General features: G+C 41.6%; 1 protein-coding gene across 1 annotated transcript in view; it reads left to right on the plus strand.

Moving 5' to 3' along the window:
* Positions 1 to 1,620: 1,620 nt before the first annotated feature.
* Positions 1,621 to 23,202, plus strand: part of LOC134454401 (von Willebrand factor A domain-containing protein 5A-like) — a 32,328-nt gene continuing 10,746 nt past the window's right edge. The window contains exons 1-13 of the mRNA XM_063205381.1: positions 1,621 to 1,847; positions 2,145 to 2,228; positions 7,410 to 7,612; positions 9,979 to 10,201; positions 10,635 to 10,804; positions 11,708 to 11,822; positions 11,962 to 12,137; positions 12,322 to 12,410; positions 12,496 to 12,640; positions 13,742 to 13,821; positions 17,913 to 18,027; positions 20,156 to 20,314; positions 20,847 to 20,950. Coding sequence (XP_063061451.1) covers positions 2,186 to 2,228; positions 7,410 to 7,612; positions 9,979 to 10,201; positions 10,635 to 10,804; positions 11,708 to 11,822; positions 11,962 to 12,137; positions 12,322 to 12,410; positions 12,496 to 12,640; positions 13,742 to 13,821; positions 17,913 to 18,027; positions 20,156 to 20,314; positions 20,847 to 20,950 — 1,622 coding nt within the window. The 5' untranslated portion in view covers positions 1,621 to 1,847; positions 2,145 to 2,185. The remainder of the gene's footprint in view (positions 1,848 to 2,144; positions 2,229 to 7,409; positions 7,613 to 9,978; positions 10,202 to 10,634; positions 10,805 to 11,707; positions 11,823 to 11,961; positions 12,138 to 12,321; positions 12,411 to 12,495; positions 12,641 to 13,741; positions 13,822 to 17,912; positions 18,028 to 20,155; positions 20,315 to 20,846; positions 20,951 to 23,202) is intronic.

A 23,202-nucleotide genomic window follows, 5' to 3' on the forward strand; every position in this document is an offset into this window, starting at 1 on the left:
TTCCAGTGTCTGCTTCTCCAGGCAGGCCTCCTAAAAGGATTAGTCACAGAGTTTCACAATCAACACCAAGGGTAAATTAAATTCCATTAATTGAATTCCATGAGCCAGCAGGGGCCCTCAAACTTTGGCCATCGGTATCATCTAGTGCAGTGGTTCTCAACCTTTTTTGAACAAACGCTCCCTTGGCCTCATCACAAGCCTCCCAATGCCCCCTTTGACCTCATCATACACCTGACAATGCCCCCTTAGTATTAATAAAACAAACAGACAGACTATTGGCCCCCAATGGCAACTAAACTCCACCCCTTTCAGCTATATCCTTCTTAACGCCCCCCACTAATCCAGTGTTTCTCAACGTTTTTTCAACAAATGCTGCCTTGGTATCCTTATCAACGCCCCCCTAGAGCTCCCCAACGCCCCCCCCCTGGGGGGCTGTGCCGCCCCTGTTGAGAAACACTAATCTATAGGGGGAGAAAGGCGGGGTGGGTGCGAAATCACTTTTTTCCGCTCTTGACGTTACTAACACCCTATAATAAATTCTGTTTTTGAGATCAGATACTATATCTGTTAAAGGCTCATCGTGTGTGTGTGTGTGTGTGTGTGTGTGTGTGTGTGTGTGTGTGTGTGTGTGTGTGTGTGTGTGTGTGTGTGTGTGTGTGTGTGTGTGTGTGTGTGTGTGTGTGTGTGTGGTTGGGGCGGTAGGCCTGTCAACACTAGCCTGGTTCACACCAGACGTTGTGTGTGTAGCTCTGCTCCGCCAGGGGGCGCCGAAGCTACACATACACCGTCTGGTGTGAACCAGGCTATGTCAACACTGCTTGGCATCACTGAAAACTGCCAGTGAAAACGGTATGCTTTCTTTTGTACCTATATCAAGTCCACCTATTTTAACACTCAAAAGACACCCTGTTGATTCATAAAATGTATAATATATCCATACAATGCTGCAATTCTTTAAGGTAATTGCCATTCTGATAAGATGAAGTTCTTCTTCATCTTTCTGACAGGGAGCCGAAGGTTTTGCACCAACACTGACTGGTATTTGGTGTTTATTTATCATAATAAATAATTCAGATGAAGAAAAACAGCCCCAAAGCATGATGCTACTGTTTGATGTATATGTGATAGCCTACTGTATGTGCTATGAACAATGATATTTCAGCTGAACATCTACACAAATAAGTTACTGTAGCACCCTACTGAATAGCCTACTTAATGTAAAAGTCCATAGGTCCATATAGGCTATATGTCCATACTACAAAGGCTGGTGGAGACAAGAACGAGAAAAGATACAGCATACTTGCCTTAGGGCGTAGAGATGAAAACAATCAGAATAGGAAAGGGGCAATCAACCATACTCTGACACAGTAGCCTTACAGCTAGGCCTACTTTTTACCTGCGCTGTGCGCACGAAGGGCGCATTGTAGGCAGTAGGGCCTATGGCAAAATGTCTTCTGCTCTGTTCTTCTACTCTATTCTAGACTACTTGAAAGTGAAAGCAAGTGTCCACATTGGTGTGGAGTTCACAAACTGCAGCGAGCCACCTTTGTTTGACAGGTAGGAAACAACGAGCCCCAGTGGCTGAGTGGAGCAATGCGCTGAGATGTGGCGAGAGAAGGAACCGCGAAGCTTTATGATATCGGAATATGCGGAACTCTTCTGTGTAGCCTTCCTCAAAACACCCGTTGAAGCAGCAGACGTCCGAAACCTGTTGGTGTAATATATATGCTAGGACATAAATTAAGTGCAGTCATTGAGGCAAAGCCTGCTGTCGAAGTGTCCTAAACTAAAGTTCTGAGATTGGTAGAATTGATAGAATTTGATGCGTCACGCGCAGATTCCAAGGAGTGAGTCATTTATTTGTTTTTGGTGCATCACTTGTGTTTTCAACAGGAGCCAGGCGTAGCAGCTTTGAAAACTTCTCAAGTTTGGATAGCCTATTAAAGTGTAATGAACGGATGAAATCTCTTGAATTATTAATCAAATCTCTGCTGTTCACTTCCCTTTCACTTTCGGTGGTGGGGTGGTCTTCGTGCCCAAGGAAATGTTCCGAAGTGCATGTTTTAGCTTTCAAAATAAAACAGGCGCACCCTCGGATTAGGAAGGTGTATTGGGCTCTGACTGGTTTGTTCATTCGTTTGTAGGATAAGCGTTTAACTGTGAAAACCTGAAGAGCAGCCTGAAAATGGAGAGATGCTGTGGTCTCGTTACGGATAAGAAAGAAAAAGGTACTGTGCATCTCTCTTTTTGTGTAAGCACTGTGCATCTCTCTTTTTGTGTCATCACAGTAGGCCTACAACATCTTGGTAGGCTAGTCGCTATCCTATACCTTTCTGGTCGTTTGGGGACGTTCATTGGTTTAATTTGGGGTCCAGCCTGGCTAGACTCATAGCGTGTTAGGCCTAGGCTACTGACAAATTATCCACAACGAAAGTAGACTGGCTTACGCAATGCCCATATGTGTACGCAGACCTCAACTCACTATCATGGTGTCCAGATTTGCACCATTATTTGCATGGGTATTGGCCGGATATGAGAACATGTGGGCACCCTTTTGGAAAATCATTAAGCTACATCCATTTATATTTTGTTGAGCTTTTGAAATAGCAACTTCATTCCATCATTCCAACTTCATTCCAAACAGCAGAGAAAGAGAAATATTTCAGTTTTAAAAACATTTTAACAGGTGTAACAGACGCTATTATAGGTGTCAGACTTGTGGCCAAAAGGTTGCCGGTTTGGCTCCCTTGACTTCCTACCTGCCAGGTTGGGTGGTGGTGGTGGGGTGGGGAGGGGGTTAGGCATTTGTGCTTAATTTGAGATAGGATAGTGACAGGAAACGAGTGGGGAGAGAGAGATGGGGAAGGACTGGCAAATTACCCAGGCCGGCCCGGAATCCAAACCGGGTCCCCGGTGTAGTAAGCCAGTGCCCTACCGTTAGTTAGGTCATGGTAGGGCCACTGAGTAATCAACCAGTGCTCTTCCCCATCCTCCTCCATGTCTGAGGTACACTGAGCATGGTACCGTTCTGCCGCACTGTTCCCTTTCAGGCAGGCTCCATTGGGGGCTGCCCCCTTGCATGGGTAAGGCATGAATGCAATTTCGTCATGTGCACTTGTGTGCTGTGTAACAATCAATCAATCAACCAGTCAATCAATCAAAATTAATAATATATAGCACATTATCATACATAGATGCCATTCAATGTGCTAAAGAGTGGAGAAAAGAGAAGAATTAGTGTGTAATTAACTATCATAAGGCAGATGAGAATAAAGCTGTTATTAATTTTACTTACTTACAAATCTGCAAAATTGTGAGGGTTGTATTCACTTATGTGACATACTGTAAAAGTATTGTACATATGGTTGATATATTTATATCAAGCATATTTAAGACAAAAGACAGAGGGGTGTCACACCAGTAACTCCAGTCATTGTGGGTGTGTTGGTTCCAAGGCGATAATCCACAGAAGCAAAGAGTGGAACTCCCACACCAGCAGCCGATGCAATAATTATTATAATTGGTTTATTGCTTTACATTATGTACAAGTGATAAAAGTAGGGCTGTCCTAAACGATTATTTTTCTCCCGATTAATCTATCAACTATTTTTTTCGAATAGTCAATTAGTCAAACGATTAATTTTCAAGTACTCTAGCACTTTAATCTTCAAAGAAATTGGGGAAAAAGAAAGAAACCATCAAAATTAGGCCCTGAGCTCACAATGAGCTTTAAATCATGATAGTAGCTTATTTACTCCGAGATACAACGTCCAATTCATATGTGCAGGGCAATTTTAGGTTTCAATAAAGTAATAAAGCATTAGAAAAGTAAGTAAAAAAGCATTGAATTAAATGAAACGATTAGTCGACTATAAAACTTCTTGGCAACTAATTTTTATAGTCGATTAGTCACGATTAGTCGATTAATCGTCCCAGCACTAGATAAAAGTGCTACCCCTCAGTGCAAACAAAATCACAGAGGACTTCCTTATATAGAGTTCACTTAATAGGTGGTAGACATGTCAATCTACAATCGGTTAGGTTGACGTACACTGACAGTGTTGGAGGGTACCAAAAGACATGGGCCCATGTCAAAGGAAAAATAGGGTACAATGCTCAGTCTAAGGAATAGTCCAAAAATGAAAAAAAATAATGTAAAATAATAATAATAAAATAAATAAAAATAAACTTAGAGAATAGGGCTGGGTAAAATAATCGATTCAATCGATAATCGATCGATTTCATTTAAAATTAACAAAATCGATTCACAGGGCACAAAATCGTTTTTTTTTTTTGTTCTTTTTCTTTTTGTTCTTTTTGTTTAATTTAGGTCTATGGAAAATACCCAGTAGGTATTAGTTAATTAGGCCTAGGCCTACTTATTACAAATTAGCAATCTGTTAACACTGTCAAGCCACAGCCCTTTGACATTTTTATATAAAAATAGGCAACAGTATCTTTTGGGGGAAATCCTTGCACCAAGAAGGGAACGGATTGAATTGATTCGGAATGAATCGAATCGAATCAAATTGAATCGTGATTAATCGATTTAAAGCCCTTAGAATCAAAATCGAATCGATACAGGAACATGGCTGAGATACCCAGCCCTATTGGAGAATAAAGTGAAAATTAAGTAAAGACAAATGCAGACATTGTACATTGCACTCGGAAGTGCATATCAAGCATATTTACAATATATTTAGGGCCTAGGCCATTTTTGACTTATAAACTATCAGAAGAGTTTTTAAACTCAATTCTAAATCTCACTGGTAGCCAGTGCAACGACCTAAATACTGGAGCGATGTGGTCTCTTTTCTTTTATGACAACAGGAGTTGGAATTTCCCAGTTGGGCTTTCACTTTCACTGACGCTTTTATCCAGTGACTTACAGTTATTTTACAGGATATTGTTACAGTCTCTGAGCAATATGGGGATGGCTGCCTTTTTAAAGCCATGGAGTGAGATAGGGAGTGGAAGGTGTGGGATTTGAACAGGCAACCCTCTGATCTAAAGCCCATTTCCTTAACAACTAGGCTACAGCTGCCCTATTTGAAGTGGACATGGCACCTTGCATACACCAGATGCATTTGTATTTTAGCACAAGTCCTATATCGCAACACCAGTCCACAGGAGACCCTCAAAAATTACATAAAATCAAAGCACAAAGGAAAAGAGAAAAGACAATGAAGGCGCAAATAATCATAAAAATAATGATAATAAGAATAAAAAAACATATGCAGTACATATAAAAAGGGGAAACTAAAGCATTATAATGATATATACACTGTAGTATAACACCATTATTCATGTGTGAATACTGAAAATTATTGGTGTTGGTTCCTGGTTTTAGCTCAGTTAGCATGGAGCTCCAGAACTTGTTCCCATTATCATTGCATCAGTGCTTGAAGTAGGGGGAACTCAGGGGGACCCAATTCCCCTTCCTCGTAATTTTCATAATCCGGACACTGACACTATTCTGTTAAACACAAGACAGGACTCTATGGTATTCAAAATTAATATCCCAGAGTTATTGTGAGAACACATCTGTTCAGCTGAAAACAGTGGAGAGCATTTCAAAACAAGTTTTTCAAAACGCGGGCAGGCAATAGGCCTACAAAAACGACTTGTGCTGATTTGGTACTGATGAGACTGTCAGAAAATCAGGGTTCCTGCACTTCTTTTTGGATGGTATTTTCGGACGGTTAGGGTTCCTGCACCTCTTTTTTTTCCACTTCAAGCACTGCATTGCATAACATCCATTCTTGAGCACACGCCTCTCATCAGGGCTGTAGTACTCGAGTCCGGACTCGGCCCGAGTCCGGTCTCAAGTCCGTTTTTTTATGGACTTGGACTTGTCTCGGACTCGGTATTGTTTGGACTCGGACTTGTCTTGGACTCGGACAATGGTCTTGCCCAATTAGGCTTTTGGACTCGCCGGATCTGTCATTAAGTTTTGCTTAGAACACTGGCCATCATAGATTGTAAAGTGGAGCTTGAAATCCAATAACAAACAAGTTTGTCTTCACATCCATGCCATATAGGTTATCTTCTAAGGTTCACACTATTGACATTCATCCTTTTCATTGTCAAACACTGACCGACATGTGACTCGGACTTGACTTGGACTCGAATCTTTTTGGACTCGGTCTTGTCTCGGACTCGAACCTCTTTGGACTCGGACTCGTCTCGGACTTGACTAGTACTGGTCTTGGACTTGTCTTGGACTCTACAAAGGTGGACTTGACTACAGCCCTGCCTCTCATACCTCCCATAACTTACCTCCACCTCCGTTAGGTCAAAACAGGACAAGCCTACATTTGAGGAGTTAGGATTGCAATTAGGATTGCGTTGTGTGAATCCTGTCTACATCTAGTTTTTATAAGTAAAATATTTTTGTAAAAAAAAAATTCAGGAAAAAACACTCCCTACCCCGTCTAAAATAACTTAGTGATTTGTTATCAAAGCCTCTAAATCCATTTTGCTTTGGCAGCAGAAGCCCCAATATCCAAACAACCAATGTTACTGTGTTGATGTTGAAAGTGAAAGTCCCATTGGGAAACTCCAACTCCCATTGTCATTGTGACACAGCACTCCACACAACAAAATTTCATTCATGCCTCACCTGTGCAAGGGGGCAGCTCTTAATGGCACCCAAAGAGAGCAGTGCGGTGGGACGGTACCATGCTCAGGGTTCTTCAGTCATGGAGAAGGATGTGGAAGAGCACTGGTTAATTACTCCCCCCACCAACCTGGCGGGTCGGGAGTCGAACCGGCAACCTTTGGGCTACAAGTCTGACGGCCTAACCGCTTACCCATGACTGTCTGCCCCATGATGCTGGCTTTAACACTTGCCGTTCTTGACAAAACGGCCGTTTTTTGGCTGTTGTATTTATTTAATGCTTAGATTTTCATGTACTTCAGTATTATTTTAATGAGTTTTATTATGCTAATTTATTATGAGTGTATGCTTAGAAAGCATAGTGATGTTTGAGTGATGCCCACTGTTTGATAGAGACAGCCATAAAAGTTTCCTTCAATGGCTCTCAATTTCTGAAAAATTCTGCCTTTTGTCTCAGAAAAAAAACAAAAATCTCTTAAAGTGGCCCTAATATCCTTCTATAACCACCACTCACCCCAGTCAGTGACACAAGGATTATCTATATGAAAAAGATTTGTTTCTTTGGAAGATGTGAATGGCGAACATACCAAATTGTAAAAACTGTAAATTTCTTCAACCTGACCTGCACTGCGTTGGAATGAATGCCAGTCTTTTTCAGATGTCATTACATCAAATTATATTTGAAGATTTGAATAATATTCCATCCCAAAATGATTGGTCATTCATTCTACTTATTACATGACATTTTGTAAATAAGTTGGATATGGCCCATTTCAATGTGTTGCTGCAGTTCCCCTGAAGAGTGTGGAAGTGGATGTGCAGGTGCAGGGCCATGTGGCCACGGTGTCCTCCACTCTGCTGTATGTGAATGAAGAGCAGCGCCCCCTGGAGGCTGTGTTTGTGTTCCCGCTGCCCGCAGAATGTGCCCTCTGCCACTTCAGCGCCAAACTAGGAGACGTGGAGGTGGTGGCAAAGCTGCAGGATAAACAGAAGGTAAGTACTTTGAGTGTTTGTGTTCCTGCTTTATGTTTACACAAATATGTTGACGAACATAAGCAGACTTCATGGCCTATGTTATTTTTGACCTAACCATCGATTAAAACGAAAATTGAGAAATCACTTTCCCTCTGAAGTATGTGCAGCTCTGCAGGCACCGTCGCTGATTGAGTTAAGGTGCTGTGCTGTTGCACTAGAGACCCAGGTTCAAATCAGACCCAACGTTGTTTCCTGATCCTTTCCCAACTTTCTCTTCCCACCCCCCGTCTCTCTCTCTCTCTCTATATATATATATCATACCTGCCGACCATTACGCATTTTGTGTAGCAGATACGAATTTTGACATCAAACTACGGCGCTGTCACTTCAAAATACGGGAAAACCCAATAGCAAAGTGTATTCACGGGCCCTTATATTATTTCTCTGTAGACTTGCAATCAGCCAGAGCCGTAGATATGGCTCTGCTTGCAACTCTCGCGCTGGCCTTTCCATTGGCCAGCAACGTGTGGGGGGGAAATATTGACCAATCAGAGCGCTGGTGTAATAGCGAGGGGTCTTCATTTGTTGTCGCTCCGCTCGAGTCGAGGTATCAGCTGCAGATAGAAAGTTTGCTTCGAAGACACACAAGCAGAGAGACTACTCCTATAATCTCTGACACAAGTGTCCTCCTGTCATCATATATTATCCATCTTGGTGCTGTCGCTGTAGTTTTACAAGTGAGCACCGTCAAAATCACCGTTTCAAAGGTAAATGGGCTTTGAGAAAGGTAGCCTCTATGGGAATAGTGAATTGCGTCCAGTTGCTAAATCCGTAAACTTATGAAAATAAATAAAGCTCGAGGTCTGTCGTCCTGAACATAATGGTTCACCCAATGTTTCGCCGTATTTGACGGCAATATGTTGGTACTTTTTTGATATTGGACCGACTTGGTCGACTGCTGACTATTACTGCGCTATAAATTAGCAGATTAGCAGCGAACTAAATTCGGTTTCCCTTTATGTCGGATCATTTTAACTGAGGGAAATAAAGCGATAGTTCTAACGGTTGTGCTCGGAGTACATCCGAAATCTACCATGACACCGTATAAAGAAGACGTTCTCTGACTGGAGCCGTGGCCCATTCTGTGAACAGGTGTAACAGGTCTTGTGCGTCATACCAAAATATGCATGACTCCATGACTAGAACTATCCGTAATCACGTATGGCAATCTATTAATAAAATATATTATCCTGTCATCATGTATGTGCAGAACACTGAACAATAGCCAACTCATGACGGCAAATGAGGGTAGATAGGCCAATATGTAGAGAAGTGAAAAAAGAAGCGTGCATGCATGCACCTCAAAAGTTACTGTGGAAGTTCCAAGCAGTGGCCATTAGCCCTCGTCCATCAGTAGAGCCACATGACGTGTAGGCTACTGAATGGATGCAAGTGTGATTTTGATGTTAGCCCCCAAGGTAATAATATTAACCTGATATTATCCTAGCCTAGATAACACCTGTCTTTATCTTTTTCTCTACAATCTGCTGATACTGCTTCACAGTAGGTGACAACATCACCATTTATTAATATTGGGGGAAATGATGTAAGAATCATTGCAATTCAACTTTTTGTTCATAAAAATCACTGAAATGCCTCTGTATTATATAATCAAATTATACATTTCCCTACATGTACCTTCTACAGCCAAAAAATAATAAGCAAATGCTTCAATTTCATACTCGATTCCAGCTCCTTAACACCCCCCAAGTGACCAAATGCTCTGTTTGGCTGGTACATAGGATAACTTACTAGTCAGACTGGTGGTATGTTTGACTTGTAAGATTAACAGCCATATTGGCTGGTGATCAATAAAGTTGATTTAGAGGCCTGAATTCCAGCACTATATCATAGCATTTTATTGGTGTCATGGTGTGAAACAAAAAAAAACATCTTCCATGAAAGTTTAATAATGTATGGTAGTTCAAAGTACTGTGAAGAGCAAGATAATCTGGTGAAATTGCCAGATACACTGGATGTTAGGCTAAAATGCATTAAAATGCAGGAAATTGCATCTAAGGAAAGCTAGGGGGAGGACCCCTACTCCCCTTGCCTGAATGAAGTGTCCCATATTTTCCCCCTTGACATTTGGCAACCCAAGGTGTGCAAAACAAAGTAGCCTCTCAGATGGGCCCGCCGGCGGCCCATGGTATCGCGCTGCGTTGACCACATTTTCTCACTTGTAGGTATTTGTTGCCCGTGAATTGCCGCACCGCGATAAATTGCTACTCAAAAAAAAAAATCAAGGTTGGCAGGTATGATATATATATATATATGTCTAATCAAGGTTTCAATTCACTGACTGAGTATGTCTCCAAATGCAGGCACGCGAGAAGTATGATGATGCACTGAGCTCAGGCAAGCAGGCTTTCCTGCTGCAGGAGAGCGAGCAGAGCCCAGACATCTTCCAGCTGAATGTGGGCAGCCTGCCTCCAGAACAGAGTGCCGCCATCACGCTGGTCTACATCTCCGAGCTGGCCATGCAAGCTGACGATGCCCTGCGCTTCTGTCTGCCTGCTGTGCTCAACCCCCGCTACACACCACGGGGTGAGAGACGAACTACAAACATTGTCCAGTGGAGTAAGATAAGTCAAACCCAATGCAAAGGAGTGTACTCAAGTTTTGTCTCCTAAGGGGGTGTTGTCCCCGCTTTTGTCTTCTTTTTCTGTGGTGTTTGGTGGCAATAAGATGTGTGCTACCACCATCTACAGCACTAAGGCAACTCCATTTACTCTCAACCTTAAGATCCAAAAGGCTTCTTGGCCTAAGGTGTCTTAAAGGGGCGTTCACCTGTCGTCACATGAGTCCCAGAAAAGTATGGGCTTGATCTATCTTACTCTTCTAAACGATGTTTGCTAACACTACAGAATATTGTTGAGAATCATGCTCCAACATCCTATCCAGCATCCATATCTATTATGTTCTCTTAATAATGCCTTTATGAAATGTGTTTCATACTGTTTTGTGTTGTCGTTTTCAGACGTGGACCAGAGTCAAATGGCCACTATAACATCAGTGCCGGCTGATGCAGTTCCGTACACGTTAGCTGTGAGGGCTCACCTGTCCTCCCCCCAGCCCATCTCTAAAGTGGAGTCCAACTGCTCTCTGGAGCCCCTAGAGTACCTCAACTCAGATAAAACAGGGGCCAAGGTATGGGGTTGTACCAGTGATGGGAAAATTCATTTTCTACAGGAAGTAGTTCAAAGTTCAGTTCACACATTTCAAAATGAACTAGTTCTTTCATAGTTCATAAGTTAAAGCGGTATGCCACTATTTTGGGGCTTAATACAGTTAAAATCATTGGCCGGGGTTTATAAAGGTGGTTAAGTGTCTTATTTTTCACATTAGGTGTCTTGCTTTAAGACAAGTTAAAAGAAGGAGTATGTAGCTAAGCTAGTGAAAGTCAATGGATCGCTGTAGCATGTGTGATCCATTGACTCTCACCAGCTTAGATACTTGCTCCCTCCTTAACACAAGACAACGCCTAACATGAAAAATAAGACACTTTACCACCTTAATAAACCCAGGGCAATTTTAACCTTTTCAGCCCCAAAATAGTGGCATACCCCTTTAATAGTGGTAATAGTTCATAGTTAGTTCAAGAGGCTATTGCAAGCTATATTGTTCAATATCATTGGCAAAGCCTATGCAATACCATAGACAGCATTTTTTTAACCAGAACAGTGAAAATATTTGTCATTTGGGGCTTTGCAAGCTGGTATGGTATGTAAGTCTATGTCTGTGTCTTTGGATATGTCCTTGCATGAGAAAATAAGAAACATAATTTCAGTTCTTTGTATGACCAGTACGCATAAAGAACAAAGCTGACGTGACATGACTTTCTGGTCTTCCCGGCGTCCTCTTGCCTTGGTATTGCCACGCCTCCATGGTGAAAACAATAAGCAGTGCAGAGCGACTTTTGGGATGCTTTCATCCATTCAACATCTCGATTGTACACAAAGTGAACAAAAACTGACCATGGATGACATCAAAGTAGGACAGTTCAGACTACTTTTACATTTACCAGTATTTTTTTTTTCTATGATCCGCCAGGTGAGTTTGTCTTCAGGGCACATGTTTGATCGGGACGTGGAGCTGCTCTTCTATTACCAAGACGCTCACAAGCCTACTGCCATCGTGGAGGCTGGACAGGAGAGCGCAGAAACAGGTAAGGGGGTCTTAACCTGATTATCAGTTGAATAATTCTCTGGTAGGCATTTGCTTTATCCTAGGCTGTGGGGTGTGAAATGCTGTGACTTTAATTTCCAGGTTAAATGCCCTCTTCTCTTTTTTATCTTGACTCTCAGGCTCTCTGATGAAGGACCCCATTGTTATGCTCAGCTGCTACCCAGAATTCCCAGCTTCAGTGACGTCCTCACTTGCTTCTTGTGGGGAGTTTATTTTCGTGGTGGACCGCTCGGGCAGTATGGACTGCAAGATGCACTCTGGAAAAGATGCCAAGATGCGCATAGACAGTGCTAAGGTGCCATCATTGTAGATTTACTGTATGAGTCGGCCACTTGTAAGCTCTCGTGCAAATTCACAAAGATTTAGATTTCTTTTGTGGGTTCTTTCCTATGCTATTACAGTATACTGTATGTTTAATGTTCATTCAGATGTTTTATGCTAACTGGGTTGCTCAATCCTCTCTGTTTTCCCACCACCAGGACACCCTTCTCTTGCTCCTCAAGAGCCTTCCTATGGGCTGCTACTTCAACATCTATGGCTTTGGCTCCCGTTTCGAACATTTTTTCCCGTTAGTATGCTTGTACATTTTAGCCTGTTTATTCATTATTGTTCAAATGCTGCATGTTCTTATCTCCTGTAACTTTCACTTGCAGGAAGAGTGTTGAGTACAACCAGAAGACCATGGACGAAGCTCTTGCCAAAGTGAATGGCATGAGGGCAGATATGGGGGGCACTGAGATCCTGCAACCACTGAAGCACATCTACAGCCAGCCCTGTGTTCCCAATCACCCCAGACAGGTGAACCATCAGAGGTGTATGAGGTAGAAGTACTTAAAAGCCAAGCTTAAACTACATGACTATCGGCCCGATTCTTGGTTGAAAACCCCCTTCTGACAATCGGTGGAACATTACCCACCAGGATCATCGCAAGAGATTGTTGGGCAAGATTTCCTTGTCATGTACGACGTCCTAAGATTTTAGAATTTCGAATTTTGCCGGTTCAAAGAGTCGCCGATCGCAAATGTTTGATATCAAACACTGTTTGATATTTACGACTCGAAATAGAACCTCGGGCATTGTGTCAGTATTTACAATCAGGGGTAAGACTTAAGACTTAAGACGTAAGACTTGCCTAGAAATCTAGATGCCCCTAGTGACCGCAAATTGAATGTGACACTTCAATTGAATGTGAATTTTGACATTCCAGTTTCTAACTCCACAAAAAGAAGGCAGAAAGACTTCAAATAAAAAAATAGGGTGTAACATAGTCAAATTAAGCAATATGACACGAGTGGGAGTGAGGTTGTTCTGGGACACCCTCACGGGTGTGATTCGCCGCAGGCACGAAGCCGCAGGCTGGTAATTACACGTGAGGGTGTCCCAGAACAACCTCACGACCACAAGTGTTATATTGCTTTTATACAATAGTTCCTTTGCTAACACAATTAGTTCATTGAAAGAAATGTTAAATTATTTTAATTACTTTATTTGATTGTTTATTTGCTTGTTCCTCCGCTCCGGAAAAATAGTTCCAGTTATTGTCTTTGGTTGCTGCGCAACGCGCACCACGTTGGTTACGGTTACTTTGTATCGTTGGTCGCGGAGTGATTATTAGATGTGAAGAGTCATTCATAGAGTGTTGGAGGATACCCTCACTCCTAGTGACGTGTAGAACGCCTCTTGTCCAATCACAATTTGTGAAATAATTCGACCGGATCTAACTATTGTATAATGTTCAATCAAACAGCTTCCTTGGCGTAGGTCTGCACTCTCAGAGTGCATCTAGTTTTGTCACGGAAACGTTAAGAGATTTACAGATTTAAGACTGACAAAATCAGTGTACTGGTTATAACATTAGTAGCATAATTAATATTTACATGTACTTTCTCTCTTTCCCAGATCTTCATGTTCACTGACGGAGAGGTGGGAAACACAAAGGCCGTTTTGGACCTGGTAAAACTTAATGTACATTCTCACCGGTAAGTAAAAGATCATTGTATTTGAATGGATTTGGCATACATAATAATATCAGTTTTTGTGTAAGGAGACATTGTAACGCCGCATTATGTAATAACGGTGCAATATGTAATAATGTAATAAATTATTACATAATGCGGTGACAATTGCCGTATTATGTAATAATTTACGCATTTCGTAATAGATTTCTTGAACGCATTTCGTAATAACTTTTTTCTCATCTTGTAATAAATTATTACAAAATGCGAAATTTATTACGGAATGCGGCCGCAACTTTTTTTTTTGATGGAAATGTAATAACATGGTGCATTATGTAATAATCTATATGGATATGTTTTTTCTGCACTTGGATTCAGTAGGCACAGCACACACATAGTCTCAGTGACATGGTAGTCACTGCCCTCTCTCTCTCTCATTCTTCTCAGTTCTCAAACTGCTCGAGAGTCGCGAATGATGCGGTTAAAACCGTTAAGAAATCATTTCACAACTTGTTGCGTGCAACAAGTCCAGCGAATGTCTCGCACTTTCTGCTACATTACACCAATTTACAGCGACATAAAATAGGCCAGGTCTAAACACTTCACGAGGTGGTGAAAACCAGGCCCGGAGTGGGCCCTGTAATCAGGCCGGGATTTTAATTCACATCTAGGCCACTTTGATATGGAAAATCGCTCACAATGCATTTTATTGGACTCATGTTAAAGTAGAGTATGTTGTCAAGTTAACAGAAAACTTTAACTTTACAAGGTCTAGGCTAATTCAAATTGAAACAAATAGGCTATGACAACAAAAAAAGAAAAGCTATATTTGTATTTGAACATGAGTTATTTGACCAATCAAACTGCATTAACCATCACAAAAAGTTCTCAACAACTTGGATATCTGTGGATGTGAGTGTGGTTTACTGTGGAGTCAGGCTCCATTTTCTGTTTGTCTGATGCTCCACATGCATGGTACTAATGTGCAATAGTCCCGTGGTGTTAGGCCCACATGGCTATGTCTTGTCCTTACTTAAACCAGTCTTGTTCAGGGATGCAAAATGAATTTCAGATTCAATAACAATTGATATCCCCAATACATGTTTTTGTCATTTCTTATTAAAAAGTATTTCATTTAAAATAGGCTACCCATAATATGGCCATTTTAATGAATGCTACTTTTACAGTAATATGAACAGGCCTATCCAAATCATTGCTTCGTTGCCAAGAACAGTTGACAAATACTGTTGACTTGGGAAAAAAAACAATGACGACACGCCTTTGATGCGCAAAGCTGTTCGATGTCGGGTTGCCTACAAAAGACCGATAGCAGCAAGAAGTGACCCTGCACTTATAGCCTTGCTTGAGCGTATTCTTGGACGCACACAGAGCCGTGAAGTTAGTAGTAACGCCCGCTGAGATATCATATCAATTTAATCCCCCCTCTCACATTCTCGTTGCAACTGTCACATCACCAAACGTTTTATTCACATTTCATTTGCAAACCTGCATGCCAAGATTGTCGTTGATCCTCATCCTATCACTTGTGTTACTGGACTTCTTATTGAGCCTATTCACCTGCGCGCTGCTGTCATGCTACTAAATGTGGCCATTATTGATTCAAAACTTGTCGCCGCGTCATGCCTCCAAGGTATACGCACATTGGTTTTTAGTTTTGGACCGCTAGAGAGCGTGAAGCTCTTTCTCTGTAAACCCAACATTTACGAGCTGATTGTGAGTTGCGTCAAGTAACATCCTAATTCCCCCCGACGTTTGCAAACTAACTGAAGCTTTCAAAAGGTTCATTACAAACCATTCAGATTGTTTATCGCGAGGCATTCCATGCAAAGCTTGGGAGGGAGTAATGGCATCTTCACCTTTGCTTTCTTTTATCCTACCTGCTTTTTGCTTAATCGTTTCGTCTCTCTCGCTTGCTCTCTTTCCCCTTTTAATGGCTCTTTTGCTGTTCTTCAAGAATACAAATCACGTTAAGCACACGCCACGGCGGTTCTCCGGTGCTCGCACCATGTCTGGGCTCTCGAGTCGCTTCCAAATAACGCCAATTGCCACGAACTTAAAATATTATTTTAAGAAAGTAAAGATGAGTTGAATTATAACCCATACAATGTCCTCCTTCCTATACGTTTCTGACTCCTCATTTTTGCTGACTTCTGTTGTGGTAGAGGTAGTAGAAAGGGATGCATTTAATTTGGCTATTATTAGGCTACACGCAGATTTATAGAAAGTGCACCTTTCTTCGCACATTTCGCTGCGCCTCCCCAGGGACTCTTTGGCGCCTAGATGGCTGCACCTTAATAATCTGCTGTGGTGCTGCCGGTAGCTGCGCTGTCATGGTGAATATTTATGCAGACTACAAGTGATCATTGCATTAAGAATAACCCAAGTGAGAAAAATACTGAATTTAAAAATATTTCCTCATGGTCCAACGGGCCACACCCAAATTTTGGGCCGGGAAATGTCCCGATAGTTATAATGGCCACCCCGGCATTGGTGAAAACTTGTCTTGCACTCGCGTGGGTCTGTGGCGCGGATCTCGAAAGCGCAGGAGAAACCTGTGCAGTGGTCCCCGGTGCGAGTAGGCTATCCTACTACACAGTGACCACATAATGATGAGAGAGAGAGAGAGAGAGAGAGAGAGAGAGAGAGAGAGAGAGAGAGAGAGAGAGAGAGAGAGAGAGACAGTGTGTGTGTGTGTGTGTGTGTGTGTGTGTGTGTGTGTGTGTGTGTGTGTACGCACGGAGACAAACCTGGCCCATATTGATCTTAAGCCCCATCTTGGCTCTTTGGAAATATTCTTACCATTACAAAGGCTATTTTAATATTTTCCCCCAAACGACATGAATCAAATCCCAGGAAAAGACCAACCATTATAAGTGACTCGTGGGGAGCTGTCCATGCTGGTGGTGCTTAATTTTTCCCGATATTTGCCCGTGGAGTAGTGAGTCTTTCATGTCTGCCTATCAGTCAGCCTATCAATCAGTTATTTGCATTGTCCGTAATTATACCAAACAAAAAGGTATCAATAGAAGAAATCAAGTCTTCAGTTTCGATAATCCACGTTACAAATCCTCAACATCAGCAAGCCATTCCTTCTCTGCTATGAGGCAGGCAACGGAACAAGTGCAGACAGTAGGCTATATGACCACGTTGATGCTGCACGGCTTGAAAGGATTCTGTTTAAATTAAATATCTTGGATAGCCTATATAGACCTTGGCCTAACTAGATTTGTTGCAATACAGATTCATTTTATATAGCCAGAATATTTATTTAATAGCCTGAAAATATTAAAATATCCTTTGTAATGGTAGGAATATTTCCAAAGAGCCAAGATGGGGCTTAAGATCAATATGGGCCAGGTTTGTCTCCGTGCGTACACACACACACACACACACACTCTCTCTCTCTCTCTCTCTCTCTCTCTCTCTCTCTCTCTCTCTCTCTCTCTCTCATCATTATGTGGTCACTGTGTAGTAGGATAGCCTACTCGCACCGAGGACCACTGCACAGGTTTTTCCTGCGCTTTCGAGATCCGCGCCACAGACCCACGCAAGTGCAAGACAAGTTTTCACCACCTCGTGAAGTGTTTAGACCTGGCCTATTCAATGTCACTGTAAATTGGTGTAATGTAGCAGAAAGTGCGAGACATTCGCTGGACTTGTTGCACGCAACAAGTTGTGAAATGATTTCTTAACGGTTTTAACCGCATCATTCGCGACTCTCGAGCAGTTTGAGAACTGAGAAGAATGAGAGAGAGAGAGAGGGCAGTGACTACCATGTCACTGAGACTATGTGTGTGCTGTGCCTACTGAATCCAAGTGCAGAAAAAACATATCCATATAGATTATTACATACATTATTACATTTCCATCAAAAAAAAAAGTTGCGGCCGCATTCCATAATAAATTTCGCATTTTGTAATAATTTATTACAAGATGAGAAAAAAGTTATTACGAAATGCGTAAATTATTACACAATGCGGCAATTGTCACCGCATTATGTAATAATCTGTTACATTATTACATATTGCACCGTTATTACATAATGCGGCGTTACAACCATTCAAATACACTATGTACTGTGTATGTGTGTCCAGATGCTTCTCTTTTGGTATCGGTGAGGGTGCCAGCACTGCTTTAATCACTGGCTTGGCCAAGGAGGGTTTTGGGCATGCTCAGTTCATCACAGGAACAGACCGCATGCAACCCAAGGTAGGAGGTGATGGACAATTGGCCGAGTGGAACTGAGATTTAATGAATGAACCAAATCATCTGGTTTTACCTGTCCAATTAGGACAATATAGACATGCAGAACTAGGTCATGGAATACATATACAGTGAGGAGAATAAGTATTTGATCCCTTGCTGATTTTGTTGGTTTGCCCACTAATAAAGACATGATCAGTCTTTAATGTTAATGATAAAATGTATTATAATATGGAGAGACAGAATATCAAAAAGAAAATCCAGAAATTAATTTTAAAGAATATATATTAATTGATTTATATTTAATTGAGGGAAATAAGTATTTGATCCCCTGCCAACCATTAAGAGTTCTGATCCCACAGATCAAATGGCACTTCCAATCAACTTGTTATCTGAATTGAACACACCTGTTAATAGTAACCTGCACAAAAGACACATTGAATATGCAGAATCAGTCCATAGTATCAGTCAATCAATCAAATTAAACTCACCAACATGGGAAAGACCAAAAAGCTGCCAAAGGATGTCAGGGGCAAGATTTTAGAACTCAACAAGGCTGAAATGGGCTCCTGGATATTCAGGAGCAAACTGTTTGTGCATTTCTTCCAAATTTTAGGACATACAAAATCATAATCAATCATCAATCTTAGGCCTGTCTGTGGTTCCATACAAGATTTGACCTTGTGGGGATTCAATAACCAGAAAAAACAGAGATGAAGCACCCTAAAACTGTATGGAAAGAGCTAGGAAATGATCTCAAGGCAGCTGGGACCTCAATCACTAAGAAAACTATTGGAAACACTTAATACCACCGCGGATTAAAATCCTGCAGTGCATGTATGGTACCCCTGCTTCAGAAGGAACCTGTTCAGGCTCACCTGAGGTTTTCCAATGGACATCAAACTGGATTAGGATATGATTGGGAGGTGCTGGAATCAGATGACACCAAATCAAACGGTTTGGCATTAACACAACTCAATGTGTTTTGAGGAAGAGAAATGCTGCCTATGATCCCAAGAACAACACCTTCTCCAACATCATACATGAAAGTGGTAACATTATGTTTTGAGGTTGTTTGTCTGGCCAAGACACAGGACAACCTCACATCGTCAAGAAATGGATGGAGGGACACATGTAAACGTACAATGCTGCATGTCAACCTCTTTCCCACCACCACTAGACTGAAGGTGGGTCATGGATTGGCCTCCTAATATGATAATAATCCATAACATACAACCCAAGCAACGAAGGAGTAGCTCAAGCAGAAGCACATTAAGGTCATGAAGTGGCCTAGACAGTTTCCAAACATTAACCCTATAATAATCCTGTGGAGGGAACAGAAGCTCCCATTTGCCAAGATACAGTCATACAACTTAAATGATTTAGAGATTATCTGCAAAGAAAAGTGGACAAAAATCCCTTCTACTATATCCACAAACATTGTCATTAATTGAAAGAAACATCTGACCTCTGTACAAGAAAGCAAGGGCTTTGCCACCAAGCATTTTGTCTTCTTTGACTAGAGGGGTCAAATACTTATTTTCCTCAATGGAATACAAATCAATTAATATATATTCTTCAAAGTTATTTTCTGGATTTTCTTTTTGATATTCTGTCTCTCCATATTAGAATACATTTCATCATTAATATTATAGACTGATCATGTCTTTATTAGTGGGCAAACCAACAAAATCAGCAAGGGATCAAATACTTATTCTCCTCACTGTATGTGGCACTGGGTTGTAGCTTCTAAATCCAGGTTGCTCATCACTGCTGGCATGATTCTTGATCACAGCTTTGATGGCATACAGAGGTATTTCATTAGGTACCAGAGCCGTATATAGACATCTCTATAAACGGCTCTGTTAGGTACGAGTTAAGTCTGCCCTCTCTGAACTCGACAAATGACTTTCAGATACGTTTGCTACCGTTTGGTAGGCATGCTCGACCACTTATCCAGCAGGTTGCAATGTTTTCTCTGACAGAACGGCACTAAGAATCTGGCTCTCAGCTGGCATTACCTCAAGACTTGTGAACCCAATAATATATCCAGCGCACCTCATTTCAGTTGAAAAAAAAAAACCAAGTTGCAAACGTTTCATGCATCTTCAACATGGCCCTCATCTCCTCTCAGGTGATGCAGTCTCTCCGCTATGCACTGCAGCCAGCAGTGAAGGACATCTCAGTGGAATGGACCCTTCCAGATGCCGTGTCAGTCACCACTTTGTCTCCTCCACTCAAAGTGCTCTTCCATGGTCAAAGGGCACTTCTGTATGCTCAACTCAAAGGAGAGGTGAGTAAACAAAAACACAATTGAGGTTTAATATCTGGTGTATGCACATCAGGGCGCTGAGCAGCACACATGCAACCCCTGAGATGAAATGTCATATAGACATATTTTCAGACATTGTTTTCAAGTCAAAATACTTTCTGCCATCCTTTCCTGTTCTTCCTGTCATTTTGCCTTGGTGTTGCCCTGCCCCTGTGGAGAGAACAATTAAGTTTCCCTGCTATTAAGCTGCACAGAGAGACTTTTGGGGTGCTTTCCGCTTACACTTATATCAGCTAATGGAGAGTCAACCACTTATTGAATGCGAGGGTGCACTTATTTATTCCTTGCTGCCCTGTGAATGTTTACATCTTATGACCACTAAAAATGTGATAACAATTTTATTTATTTGGGTGGTAGTAGTTAAACCAGACACCATTTATTCCTTCTCGTTTTATATACTTTCTTGAATATTAGACCATATTTTATTACCAATTCATGCTAAAATGTAAGAAATTCCAAAGGGTGTACTTTTCCCTCCCACCGGCTCCCACAGAGCCCTGGAAATCCTGAGGGATCTGTGACGATACAGTACAGCCTGCTGGATCAGACAGTGAAGAACCAACTCAACTTCAGTCTAAAACCTGCAGGTGGCACAGGGTGAGGAGTCCTTCCTGCAGAAAGCAAACCACTTGTCTTGAACCAGTTTCATCTGTTAAAAATAGATTTCAAAAAGCAACTACATTGCTGTGATAGTTAAACCAGACCATTTTCCTCATGAAATGTGCTTAATTGATGTACTAACGCTACGTATGACCCGGATTTCCTAAAATCCTGCTTCAGGTGGTACAATTATGGCACATGGAATGGACAGGCAGTGGAGACACATGACCAAAACCATTAAATGGAGTTCATTCCAAATTAAATGTCTCATGTGAACGTAAACTTTATTCCACTTTGAAAAAAAACATAATGTAAACACTTGCCGAACCGGAATTAAGTTTATTTGGAATTAAACTTAATTCCGAATAAAGTGGGTGGTTTATTCCTCTTTTAATTCCAAATAAACACGTTCCTCTGTCATGTAGGCCTATAGAGCTCGTAAGTGCCATAGAGTTCCAGTATCTCTTGTTAGCATTTCAGGACTAACTGGTTCCCTTTCGCAAGAATTAATGGAATGAATGAATGGATGAATGGGGACCTGTCTCAAATAAGGTATGTGTGCAAACACGCTATTGGCGAACCCCTGCAAACTGACAAGGGTATTAAAAATAGGCAGTATTTGACATGATTTTTTGCTCAATTTGCTAATGTTAGCATTTTAAGTGATCCACATCTTAGGGCCATATGCTAAGGTTTGACCCAGGCTGAGGCAATTATTTTGTGGCTGAAGATGACCAGCTCTCCCTTAAAGTGGTGGTTCGCTATTTTAGACATTAAGCCCTGTTTGTGTGACTTCTGGGGTGAAGTAGAGATGTTCTCATCACAATTTTGACATTTGGTGCTGAACGGAGCATTTGGGTATCCAAGACTGCAGCCCCCCCCCACCTTTACTTTGACTCCAATGAAGCACTCAAGCAATCGATCATAAAATGGCATCAAACTTTCGTTTGCCGAGACATGAAACTCACCGAGTGGTCAGAGGTGGGCAGCGATACGTTGGCTCGAAAATCAACTCGAAATACGCTTCCAGAGAAGATATATTATCATTATTGTCCATCTTCATTGATTGTATTGGTTTGACTAGTATTACCAGAGAGAGTAGACAGAGAGAGAGAGGATCCATTGGCCCATTGTTTCCGGGTTCTATTATTGCAAGGGGGAGGGGGGGAAATCCCCCTTTAGGCAGACCTAAGGACTGTTCTATTCATTGTAGGAGCATTATGACACGCCCCTTTAGGCAGACCGTAACCTGGTCACGTTAGGTGCCCATAGAGCTTGAAAGTCCCGCCCCTTAGTTCCGCATTTCGCGGGACCTAAGCTGACCATCTAACAACATGGTAGCGAGTAAATATCTTCCGATCTCAGTCATTACATGTGCTGGGCTACAAATACGCTGTTTAAGAGGCTAGATAAAGATTATTCATGCAGAAGTATCAATGTTTTGTTCCGAGGCCGTCTGCATGAAAAATGTGAAGAAACACAGCTTTCTAAAAAGTTTAGGGGTTCGTACGAAAAATTAAACAAAAATATCAGAAACAACATATGTGGAGCTCGTGGCACAACTCGAAAGGGATCGAAATATCATTTTAATACCGCCATTGGATTAAATGCTACGATTTTCATCTAAAAACGCTGTTGAGGTCCCATGAAATCGGGGGAAGTGACGTCACTTTCAAGCTCTATAGAAACCTATTATGTTGGCATATCTCTATATACTATATACTTCTAAAGAATCTCTAGTATTACTCCGCGCATAGTAATGGGGGTGAACATCTCTACTTCACCCCAGAAGTCACACAAACAGGGCTTAATGTCTAAAATAGCGAACCACCACTTTAAGTTCACGGAGGCACAGGAGGTTGGCAACCACGCCCCCGCGCCTTATTTGGCTCGCTCTGCACGTGTGTCCTCTAGCCAATCGAAATGCTTTGTTTTCCCTAGACATTAATTCAGAATTAAGTGAAAGTGCCATGTATACACTTCGCAAAATAACTTTAATTACAAACTATTTCATTCCGAATTAATAATTCGGAATTAAATACATCATGTAACCATAGCCACTGTTGAAATTGACTGGGCTTTATAAGGTGGATATTTTCTGAATAGTGTTGGATTAGCACGGTTTTTTTAATGTTTATATACTGACACAGCCCTTATAGAACAGCCTTGCCACTCGCTATTAAGCCCCATTGTTCCAGTTGTTTGTATTAGTTTGTTTTAGTTCTATGGTTCGGAGACCAGAATGAATG

The sequence above is a fragment of the Engraulis encrasicolus genome, chromosome 8, assembly GCF_034702125.1.
Source record: "Engraulis encrasicolus isolate BLACKSEA-1 chromosome 8, IST_EnEncr_1.0, whole genome shotgun sequence".
NCBI classification, from domain to species: Eukaryota; Metazoa; Chordata; class Actinopteri; order Clupeiformes; family Engraulidae; genus Engraulis; species Engraulis encrasicolus.